The sequence below is a fragment of the Heptranchias perlo genome, chromosome 4, assembly GCF_035084215.1.
Source record: "Heptranchias perlo isolate sHepPer1 chromosome 4, sHepPer1.hap1, whole genome shotgun sequence".
Lineage (NCBI taxonomy): Eukaryota > Metazoa > Chordata > Chondrichthyes > Hexanchiformes > Hexanchidae > Heptranchias > Heptranchias perlo.
This window is the reverse complement of record NC_090328.1, coordinates 63,915,394-63,928,015: the sequence shown is the minus strand read 5'-3', so window position 1 is coordinate 63,928,015 and position 12,622 is coordinate 63,915,394. Positions and strand designations below refer to the sequence as shown.

Sequence of the window (12,622 nt, the reverse complement as noted above, 5' to 3'; positions counted from 1 at the left end):
TCCTCCTCCCGTTAGTTGCTTGATTGTCCACCACCATTCACGACTGGATGTGGCAGGACTGCAAAGCTTTGATCTGATCCATTGATTGTGGAATTGCTTTGCTCTGACTTTTGCATGTTGCTTCCACTGTTTGGCATGCATGTAGTCCTGAGTTGTAGTTTCACCAAGTTAGCACCTCATTTTTAGGTACGTCTGGTGCTGCTCCTCATTGAGCCAGGGTTGACCCCCTAGATTGTTGGCAATGGTAGAGTAAGGAATATGCTGGGCCATGAGGCTATAGGTTGTGCTGGAATTATTTTCTGCTGTTGCTGATGACCCACAGTGGCTCACTGCTACCCAGTTTTGAGCTGCTAGATCTGTTCTGAATCTGTCCCATTTAGCATGGTGGTAGTGCCAAACACGTTGGATGGTCTCCTCAGTGTGAAGACAGGACTTCGTCTTCTCAAGGACTGTGCAGTGGTCACTCCTACCAACACCATCATGGACAGATGCATCTGTGACAGTTAGATTGGCGAGGATGAGGTCAAGTAGGTTTTCCAGTGTTGGTTCACTCACCTCCTGCCGCAGGCCCAGTCTGGCAGCTATGTCCTTCAGGACTTGGCCAGCTCAGTCAGTAGTGGTGCGACCAAGCTACTCAAGGTGATGGATATTGATGTTCCCCACCCAGAGTACATTCTGTGCCCTTGCCACCCTCAGTGCATCCTCCAAGAGGTGCTCAACATGGAGGAGGACTGATTCATCAGCTGAGGGAGGGCGGTAGGTGGTAATCAGCAGAAGGTTTCCTTGCCCATGTTTGACCTGATGCAGTGAGATTTCATGGGGTCCAGAGTCAATGTTGAGGACTCCCAGAGCCACTCCCTCCTGATTGTATACCAATATTCCGCCACCTCTGGTGGCTCTGTCTTGCTGATGGGACAGGACATACACAGGGATGGTGATGGAAAAGTCTGGGATGTTGGCTGAAAGATAACAGGGCACTTAGGAAATCATGATTAGGCATAGTCAACATGGTTTTATAAAAGGGAAATCATGTTTGAAAAATCTACTAGTTTTTTTGAGGGTGTAACCAGCAGGGTAGATAAGGAAGAAACCAGTAGATATAGTATATTTGGATTTTCAAAAGGCGTTCACCAAGGTGCCAAACGAAGTTGTTACACAAGATTAGGGCTCATGGAAGTGGGGATAATATATTAGCATAGATTGAGGATTGGTTAACAGACAGAAAAGAGTAGGAATAAACAGGGTTAGCAGGTTGTAATTTCTGGGGTGCCGCAAGAATCAGTGCTTGGGCCTCAGCTATTTACAATCTATATCAATGACTTAGATGAAGGAACTCACCAATAACCTGCTCACCGTGCTCAGTTTGGATTCCGCCAGGACCACTCGGCTCCAGACCTCATTACAGCCTTGGTCCCAACATGGACAAAAGAGCTGAATTCCAGAGATGAGGTGAGAGTGACTGCCCTTGCCATCAAGGCAGCATTTGACCGAGTGTGGCACCAAGGAGCCCTAGTAAAATTGAAGTCAATGGGAATCAGGGGGAAAACTCTCCAATGGCTGGAGTCATACCTAACACAAAGGAAGATGGTAGTGGTTGTTGGAGGCCAATCATCTCAGCCCCAGGACATTGCTGCAGGAGTTCCTCAAGGCAGTGTCCTCAGCCCAACCATCTTCAGCTGCTTCATCAATGATCTTCCCTCCATCATAAGGTCAGAAATGGGGATGTTCGCTGATGATTGCACAGTGTTCAGTTCCATTCGCAACCCCTCAGATAATGAAGCAGTCCGAGCCCGCATGCAGCAAGACCTGGACAACATCCAGGCTTGGGCTGATAAGAGGCAATTAACATTCGCACCAGACAAGTGCCAGGAATACCCCATCTCCAACAACAGAGTCTAGCCACCTCCCCTTGACATTCAACAGCATTACCATCGCCACATCCCCCACCATCAACATTCTGGGGGTCACCATTGACCAGAAACTTAACTGGACCAGCCATATAAATACTGTGGCTACAAGAGCAGGGCAGAGTCTGAGTATTCTGCAGCAAGTGACTCACCTCCTGACTCTCCAAAGCCTTTCCACCATCTACAAGGCACAAGTCAGGAGTGTGATGGAATATTCTCCACTTGCCTGGATGAGTGCAGCTCCAACAACACAAGAAGCTCGACACCATCCAGGACAAAGCAGCCCACTTGATTGGCACCCCATCCACCACCCTAAACATTCACTCCCTTCACCACCGGCGCACAGTGGCTGCAGTGTGTACCATCCACAGGATGCACTGCAGCAACTCACCAAGGCTTCTTCGACAGCACCTCCCAAACCCAGGACCTCTACCACCTGGAAGGACAAGAGCAGCAGGTACTTAGGAACACCACCACCACCTGCACGTTCCCCTCCAAGTCACACACCATCCTGACTTGGGAAATATATCGCTGTTCCTTCATTGTCGCTGGGTCAAAATCCTGGATCTCCCTTCCTAACAGCACTGTGGGAGAACCTTTACCACAGGGACTGTAGCGGTTCAAGAAGGCAGCTCACCACCACCTTCTCAAGGGCAATTAGGGATGGGCAATAAATGCCAGCCTTGCCCTTGACGCCCACATCCCATGAACGAATAAAAAAAGGGTAGTGTATCCAAGTTTGGAGGCTAGGTTGGAAAGTAAGCTGTGAGGAGGATACAAGCTGCAGCAAAGGAATATAGACAGGTTAAGTGAGTGGGCGAGATAGTGGCAGATGAGAGTATAATATGGGGAAATGTGAAATTATCTACTTTGGTAGGAAGAACAGAAAAGCAGAATTTTTTTTTAAAAAGGTGAGAGACTAAGATATGTTGGTAGTTGGAAGGATTTGAGTGTCCTTGTACACAAATCACAGGAAGTTAACATGCAGGTAGAGCAAGCAGTTCGGAAGGCAAATGGTATGTTAGCCTAGATTGCAAGGGAGTTGGAGCAGAAGAGTAAGGAGGTCTTGCTACAATTACATACAGGTCTGATAAGACCATACCTGGAGTACTGTGTGCAGTTTTGGTCTCCTTACCAAAGGAAGGCTATACTTGCCTTAGAGGGGGTGCAACAAAGGTTCACTATACTAATTCCGGAAATGTGAGGGTTGTCCTATGAAAATCTATATTCTCTGGAATTTAATTGATCTCACTGAAACGTATAAAATTCCGAGAGGGCTCGACAGGATATATCAGAGGCCGTTTCCCCTGGCTGGACAGTCTCGAACTAGAGGTCACAGTCTCAAGCTAAGGAGTTGCCCATTTAGGACCGATATGAGGAGGGTTGTGAATCTTTGGAATTCTCTACCCCCGAGGGCTGTGGATGCAGAGTTGTTAAATACATTCAAGACTGAGATCAATAGATTTTTTTCAAGGGATTGTGGGGATAGCAGAGTTGAGGTAGATAATCAGCTATATCGTATTGAATGGCAGAGCAAGTTCGAGGAGCGGTATGCCCTATTCCTATTTATGTTCTTTATGCAGAAATATGCCTTTTGTACCTTTTTGTATTTTGTGCATTTTGTTTTAATTACATATTCACACACTATGTATGCAGCAACTCATTCCATAGGAACACAGGAAGATAGGAACAGGAGTAGGCCATTCAGCCCCTCGTGCCTGCTCCGCCATTTGATAAGATCATGGCTGATCTTGATCTAGCTCCATATACCTGCCTTTGGCCCATATCCCTTAATACCTTTGGTTGCCAAAAAGCTATCTATCTCACATTTAAATTTAGCAATTGAGCTAGTATCAATTGCTGTTTGCGGAAGAGAGTTCCAAACTTCTACCACCCTTTGTGTGTAGAAATGATTTCTAATCTCGCTCCTGAAAGGTCTGGCTCTAATTTTTAGACTGTGCCCCCTACTCCTAAAATCCCCAACCAGCAGACATAGTTTCTCTCTATCCACCCTATCTGTTCCCCTTAATATCTTATAAACTTCGATCAGATCACCCCTTAACCTTCGAAACTCCGGAGAATACAACCCCAATTTGTGTAATCTCTCCTCGTAACTTAACCCTTGAAGTCCAGGTATCATTCTAGTAAACCTACGCTGCACTCCCTCCAATATGTCCTTCCGAAGGTGCCGTGCCCAGAACTGCTCACAGTACTCCAGGTGCGGTCTAACCAGGGTTTTGTATAGCTCTGTAGATTAAAAAATGCACTGGAATACTGAAATGTACTAAGTTCAAATATTTGTGAAATATCAGAATAACCAAGTTAGGCAAGATAGTATAAAACAGAAAATGTTGGAAATGCTCAGGTCAGGCAGCATCTGTGAAGAAAGAGGTAATGTTTCAGGTTGACGACTTTTTGTCAGAACTGGAAGAAGTTAGAGATTAACAGTTTATAAGCAAGTGGAGCCAGGGAAAAGGTTTGTTGGGTTGGGGGGGGGGGGGGGGGGGAAAGAGAGGGGTGAAAGGAGAGAAGGTCTGACAAGGTGAAAGTCAACTCATTGGAACCATTATTAGCACCTGCTATCTGAAAAGTGCAAAGTAAAGGGGATGGTATTTGCTTTTGCTTTTGGCAATGTGATGTGGGGAGGGGGAAAAGAAGTTCATCTCTGCACAACCAAACTTCTGGAGCAAGTTTAAGCAGTGATCAATTGTATTTACATGTTGATATACCCAAAAAATCTTAACGGAGAGGGTACTGTGTGTTCCGATAAAGAAAGTGTTAACTGAAATTTGACAAAAAACTGAATGGGAGTTGGGTGGCTCCAGTGCAACTCAAGTCAGTTTAATAGTCAACACCCCAGTCATTTGCAATGGAGCTGCTTTGGGATGCCAACAGATGTTCTCATAATTGATGTCACCAGAGCAGCCTAGTAGGAAGACTTTTGTGGATTTTCATGGCAGTAAATAGAATTTTTTTAAAAATTATTCAGGCATGACTAATCTTTATAACATGGGGTTACTTTTCATTATTTAAAAGAAGTCTGATAAGTACATAAACTTTCAATTTTCTAAATTGGTTAGTATAACAGCTGCAGTAGGGCTAGGGTTCACATGAATTGGAGAAAAATTCAAATTAATGCATATTTCTACTGCAATATGTCAATACACATTTACTTAAAAAAGACTACATTTAATTTTAGATTAAAAGGGGTACGATCAGAGAAATAATAGACTTGCATTCATATAGCACTTTTCACAACCTCAGGACATCTCAGTGCTTTACAGCCAATAAAGTGCTTTGAACTGAGGGGATATACTTATCAGGAAAGACTGCGGCTCTTCTCTAGAAGAGAGGCTGAGGGGTAACCCGATAGAGGTCTTTAAGATGGGTAGATGTAGAGAAAATGTTTCCACTTGTGGGGGAGTCCAAAACTAGAGGTCATCAATATAAGATAATTACTAATAAATAAGAATGTGAAACGCACTACCACAAGGAGTAGTTGAGGCGTTGAACATAGATGCATTTAAGGGGCAGCTAGATAAGCATACAAAAGGAGAAAGGAATTGAAGGGTATGCTAATAGGGGTAGATGAAGTAGGGAGAGGAGGCTTGTGTGGAGCATAAATGCCAGTATAGACCTGTTGGGCCAAATGGCCTGTTTGTGCTGTAGATTCAATATAACTCAATGTAACAATGAAGAGTAGACACTGTTGTAATGGAGGAAACGCAGTAGCCGATTTGCACACAGCAAGGTCCCACAATCAATGTGTTCATGATCAGATAATCTGTTTTAATGAATTATTGGTCAAGACACTGGGGAGAACTCCCCTGCTCATGGCAAAGTGTACAGTGTTGACTGAAGCTGGGGTAAAGTCTTGAACTAAGAAAGCTATGGCCTGACAAGAATCAACTGGAGACAAAATAAGGGATAAAATCTCTATGGGAGAAATTAACTTTAGGGAAATCCAAAACAAGAATCAGCTTGACATAGCAAGATCTGTTGCATTAAAAAGGTCCTAGATATGAAGAAAAACTAGTGGTGCATTAAGTATATCCCTTTATTATAGTAACAAAGATCACAAAATTCATGATTTCTATACAGGAATGCTGATTTATGCTTTCACAATTTACAATTAGTTATATGAAAATTCAGTTTATAGATCTTTAAGAATGAAACACAAGTGTCATTCACAGCAAAATTTCAGTTCCAGCACTGGCAATGCATTTCACTGCAAAATTTTTAAGATGCACAGTAGTGTTCAATTCAGCAACTACTGCAGAATTTCATTCCACAGTCCAGTTCATTCTGACTGGATCAGGCCATGCAGCTGGTTAACAAAATACAACAGAATAAAAAGGAATCTTCTATTAAACCACTTTTGTAATACAGTATTACAAAATTAAAATATATAGTGGTTATTAAGTTGGAATTCTGTAGTCAGTGCTTAGTATGGAACCAGTTGTAAACAAGAGACAGGCCACATTTCATCAGCTCATTGGGATTTCATGCTATTGCTTTGGCTTCAGGCAGGAATGCCTCCCAGTATTTAATTAACTGAAAAATAATTCAAGAGATTAGTAGTTTCTAAATGGAATCCAACATTTAGAGAAAGCATTTTTATAAAAAGAACCACCATAAAAAGGTAGTCAAGTTATACCTAGTTTCAGACAATATATTTAAATACTGCATTTATTGCAAAATAGTTTGTAAGAAATGGGGTTGGGCAATTTGAGAATCCTGGTAACATACTCAATTCCCATGCCTTTAATTTAATGGTTGCACCTTGGGAAAAGAGGCAAAGATTTCAAACTGCACTGCTGAATGACGTAAAAGATACAGACTGCATGTCCTATTAGCGCTTACAGTTTGCTTAGGAAGGAAACTTTCATTTATATAGCATCTTTCACAACCTCAGGACATCCCAAAGACCAGTGAAGTATTTTTCACTCGAGGGGGAAAAAGTAGGGGAAGGCAACAGCAGGATGGTGTCAGGCACTGGGAGAATCAATGCACTGAGCCATAGGATTTGCAGGATGCAAATTTGCACCATGACTCAATTCAAGTTACTGGTCTCGAATGCTGAGAAGGAAGCAAAGCCCAGTTTTTCACTCAGACATGTCCAACACACAGCACAGGTGCTCTACTTCCATGCTTTATGACAGAAAATGAAGAACCTATATAACTGGCAGTTCAAAAGTATTACCTGAAACTGTATATACACATTCAGACATCACTCCACATTGATTACATTAACTGTGCTGACCTCCCCATACACACAAGATTACTACAATTTGCAAACCAGAAAAATGCCTGCAGTGCTTTAATCAGGCAGCTCTTCCAGCCCACCACAGTTCAAAGTTCATCAGCCTGTCAGGTGAAAACAAGGCTGAGGTAATAATCAGAAATGAGTTTTACAGTTTGTCAATTCAGATGACTTCACAGACCTTGGTCATCTAAAAGTTAAAAAAGATATAGCAAGACCAACGAGAGGTACATTGCCAGAATGCCCAAAGAGGCCATGAGTTCACTGTACTTAAAGCAAATGTTCAATAGGCACTTGGACTTCCACAATTCCAACATCTAGCCTAATCAACCTCAACAACTTACCTGTTGCTGTGTTTGCACTAAAGATTCAAGGTACTTGATTATAACAGTTTTAAAGTCCTTTACCCTTTCTTTCTGCAAGTAGAAGAGAAACAAGGTCAAAGAATGGTTTAAAGGTTGTTTAAATAGCTGTAAATTTACTCAGAATATGCTGGACCATTCCACACAAACCTCAAATCTGCCTACTTCCTTTCGAATGGTTTTTGAGATCTGTTCGAAGTCCCTCTCTCCTTGTTGAACTCTTGCCTCCCACTGGAGGGGAAAATGTGAATTACAGATAAATTAGTCACACTCCCAAGCATTCAAAATGTTATCAGCAGCAAAGCCTTTGGCAAAAGTCGTTGGATTTCCTCAACACAACAGTAACCTTCTGCTCTAAGCAGCTAATTGAATAAAACTGGTTTATGATAAAATGTCCATTTGTTAAATGAAATTTCAGTACATTTAACTATGGCTGCAAGTACTTTAACCGTGGGCATTCAGTTTAGCAGGTGAAACCTTAGAAAAAGTTATGAATTTGAATTATGAACAGAAAAACAAACATCTTGTGTTCCATTAAGAAACCAAAAAAATGACAATGTAAATTCTGTAACTGTGCGGGAACTTTGAAAGCTAAAAAAAAGTGAAGATTGCAAACAAATTCAATCAGCAACCAAATAAAAACAAAATTCTGCCCAATGAAGTCATGGTTATAAAATTAGATTCACTCGGTCCATACTCAAGTTATGGGTGGAAATTCTTTGGATTAATTTAAGTTTTTGATGGTTGGGATTATAGAAATTCCAAGAGTATTCAATTTGAAGGCATTAAAAGGGAAATGGACAGTGAAATTCAAGAGGGAAGAGAAGTGTATATTCTTGGCTACAAGACTGATGTTGGCCAGTCCAGAAATCAAAGCAGTACATTTAGAACAAACTGGATTGTCCAAATGGCTTTTCTGTGACATTTATGTTAGAGATTTCTATAGAACAGTTAAAATTGTTGAAATATAAATAATCATGAAAAAATACTATGTCTCACATAGCTTGGTTTATAAATTTCAATGTGAAATTTATTAAAATTGATAGATTAAACAATAGAACACTACAGTGCCCATGTTGCTGGAAGCATGAAATGCATGACAACTAGCTAGAAATGAGCACCAATCACAAAGTTGTCTGTCATCTGCAAACTCTACTTTTCCAATGCCTCCCAAGCTCCACCCTAGATAAACTCCTTGTCATCCAGAAGTCTGTCACCCACATACACTCCACCCATCGATCACATTGATCCTAGCGAGGCTCCACTGGCTCCCCGTCCTCATGCAGACATCAAAATCCACATCTTCAAATACCTTCACTGCTTTGTGTCTCCCTAATTTTGCAGCTTTCTGCAGCCCCATGTCCATCAACTCTTTCAATGCTGATCTGTACATTTCCCCCTTCCTCTGTTTAATTATTGACAGAGCCTTCAACCATCTTGCCTCCATGCTCACTAAACCCCTTTAAAAACGGTCTTGCTACATCTTTCCCCACCTTCAACATCTTGCACCCAACTGAATGCCTTCAGCCACCACTAGTTCATCTAGTCGGATCTGAAAACTAAAATTGCAAGGCTTGTGGGACATTTTGTTTTGTTAAAGGCAAATGTGTATCCAACAAGAAGTTGCATTTTAATCACAAGTTTTGCATTATTACAGGAGATCTGAAATGTCAAGCTTTACCTTGGATGTTTTATCTGCGGTAATGCTCCCACAGAAGATTAAATAATTCAGGTAAGGTGCACAACAAAGCCAATTTTATATCATTGGAAACTCAAAAGGTCAGTTCTGGTTTTCTTAAGATCAAAAGTTATTCTCCTGTAGACAGCAATGTGCACGCAAGATAAACAATCTTAGAAATTGTTTGCTAGAGAATTGTTAAAGTAGTCAAAAGATTGATTATATTATGCAAAATACAACTTTTTTTGAGTCAGCAATAGCATGCTCAGTCAATTATGTCATAATGAGATGACTTCTGTCCCCTGGGGCGTTATAAGCCAACATGTGCATGAAGCAGGAATTCATTTTGAAATAAGGAATGCAAACCATTTATTATTTTGCCAGTTGCTACATCCTTCCCTCACTTCCCAATTCCTCCATCCACCCCCCCCCCCACAAGAGAGACACTTGTGCCCCTAGGCCTCTTGTTTACACAAGATGGTGCACAAGCTTAGCCGTGACAAATTTCCTTCAATTTTCCCCACCACTAAGGAACTCTAATTTGCTGCATCACAACAGCAAATTGAGAAATCTCATTCCATCATTCACAAAAAATTAGAATGTTAGCAAAAGCCTGATATACAAGATAGAAAGTGACCTCAAGTATGAATAGGGAGCAGATGCAAAGTTCGTGGGAACTGAACAAAAAGGGAGTTAAAAGGTTTGCAACAGAATATGTTCATGGTTGCCAGCCAGCCATTTAATCCTAACTTCTTCACTTTTCCTTCTTCCCTCGTCCCACAACATTCTCCCCTCCCCCGCCAAATCAAAAACAGCATTGATAGGAGGCACAAAAGCAAGCTGCTCCAAGCCTCTGCCATTTAGAAACTAGCCAAGCATGCAACAGCTGAACTGATTTGATTTGCCCTCCATTGTTCCTTCACTCTGCAGAGATCATTGGCTTTGCACCTCCAGTGACTGAACGAAGATCAAGAACCAACTGATTGAATTCATTTTCCATCAGCTGCAGCAGTGTATTCGCTTACTACAATCATGTACCTGACATCTTACTTATTTAATGCAGTTTGCAGCACCCATAAACATATTTGAGTACATCTGCACAACTTGTAATTTTAGTAAACAGTTGATTTTTAATCTAATAGTTCTCACCTATTTCACACCTCACCCAAGTGGTTTTCAATGCACAAGCACAGCAATGGTAGTCATGTGACTGATTTATGCAGGCCACACAACCACACTTTAAATCCGCATCACTGGATAGAAGTCAGGTATCTGGCTGATTTTGCCCTCCCAAACCCCGGGACAAATAGGCCAATTGTAGCATCTTGGCCAGCCAGGCGGACGAAACTCAGCTAACTCGGCAAATAAACCTGTTACAAATAGTGTGTATGACTCTTATCGTAACAGTTTGGCAATGAAGCCCTACATGCTCAATTTTAAAATCTGGATCTAGTGGGCATTTCAGTGGTAGGGCACCACCTTATTGGCACTTGGCTTCATCTGGTAATTCCTCTCAAGTTCTTGGTCTTTGCAAAGATGAGCAAATGTGTGCATATGCAGGAAGCACCTCATCTGGTTTCACAGACTGGCACCTGGCATACAAACATCAGCCTGGTCAAGTGTTTCCTGTAATCTCTGCTAGTCAGGGAATAAAATAGTAAAGTTCCTTGCTATGGTCACAAACTTGACAACTTGTTTCAATCTTGTGTAACTTCCTTAGCACTTATTCAGATTTGAAAAGCACATTGGACAACTTAAACAGCTGGGGAATAGTAAAGTTTAAATACCCACATTGGTAGAGATCCATCACTTCCAACTCTGAAGCACAATGGAGACTTAGTTCACACAATGATCTTTCACAAGGTGATACCTTCAATATATACTTGGGACTGATTCTCAAGAACAAATTTACATTTATATTGTGCCTTTCAGGTCCCCGGGAAGTATTTAAGCACTTTATAGCCAAACAAATACTTTTGAAGTGTAGTCACTCTTGCAATGTAGGCAAATTCAAACTCAATTCCATAGTTACATTGCTGCACATCAGATTTGGGCAAATTTTTCTATGGACAATGTTTCTACTGCACATTTTTTCCACCCAATATGCAATACTTAAAATTCTCATTAAAATGCATTTACCATTTGAATGCTCAATTACAAATCCTAGATCCTGGACATTGAAACCAATTGTAAGCTTATGAAAATTTAACACGTGAATACTGTTTTATGAAGATTAGAAAACAAGGGTTCAAGCACATCCACGTGATGCTCGACTCACATCGCCCCATCTGTCACTACATCTCAGTTTCCTTAAAACAGCTTATCCACTCATGTCCTACCCTGGATTCCCACTGAAGCTTTTAGCAATTCACATAAAAGCTTTAATTAAACTATATCTTATCTACATCATTGTAATGTCCTCAAAATAAGAGGATCTTCCTTTTCTAAATCAAAATGCTGCAAATGCTGGAAATCTGAAATAACAGAAAATCCTGGAAATACTCAGCAAGTCAGGCAGTAATTGGAAAGAACGAACGAAGAGTTAACATTTCAGGTCAATGGCCTTTCGTCAGAACTGGAAGTAGTGAAAGATTTAAGAGTTTTTAAGCAAGTACAGAGCCAGGCATAGAAGGAGGGTGGGGGAAAAGGAGGAAAGAACAAAAGGGAAGCTCTCTGGTAGGGTGGAGGACAGGATTGAGTAAATGACAAAAGGGGGATGGATGGTGCAAGGCAAGGAGGGTGGTAATGGGACAAGCAAAAGGAACAAGTAGATGGGTCTAGAGGAGCTGTAAATGGCAACAGCAGAACCATTACCAGCACTTGCTGTCTGAAAAAAATGGGAGCAGTGGTTATGATCTGAAGTTACTGAAATCAACGTCAAGTCCAGAAGGTTGTAAAGTACCTAATTGAAAGACAAAGCGCTGTGCCTTGAGCTTCAATGGAACAGTGTAGGAGGCAGAGAGCAGAGGTCAGAGTGGGAGTAGGATGGAGAATTAAAATGGCAAGCAACAGGAAGGTCACAATCATGCTTGCGGAGCGGGGAGACCAAATGCAGATTGGGTGATTGCTTTGATCACCTCCGCTCAGTCCGCAAGCATGACCCTGACCTTACGGGCGCTTGCCATTTTAATTCCCCGGCCTCCTACTGTTCCAACAAAGCTCAATGGAAGTTCGAGGAACAGCACCTCATCTTTCGATTAGGGACTTTACAACCTTCTGGACACATTGATTTCAATAATTTAACCACTGCTCCCATTTCTTCAGACAGCAAGTGTTGGTAACAGTTCTGCTATTGCCATTTACAGCTCCTCTAGACCCATCTTTTGTTCTTTTACTTGTTCCATTACCATCACTCCTTTTGTCCTATAATCACTTCTGCCTTCCATCCTATCAGAGACCTTCCCTTTTGTTC

General features: G+C 41.6%; 1 protein-coding gene across 1 annotated transcript in view; it reads right to left on the bottom strand.

Annotated features, from left to right (window-relative positions):
* Nucleotides 1-5,950: 5,950 nt before the first annotated feature.
* Nucleotides 5,951-12,622, bottom strand: part of snx2 (sorting nexin 2) — a 51,557-nt gene continuing 44,885 nt past the window's right edge. Inside the window, exons 13-15 of the mRNA XM_067983029.1 lie at nt 7,683-7,763; nt 7,515-7,586; nt 5,951-6,461 (exon numbers count right to left, since the gene is read on the bottom strand). Coding sequence (XP_067839130.1) covers nt 6,411-6,461; nt 7,515-7,586; nt 7,683-7,763 — 204 coding nt within the window. The 3' untranslated portion in view covers nt 5,951-6,410. The remainder of the gene's footprint in view (nt 6,462-7,514; nt 7,587-7,682; nt 7,764-12,622) is intronic.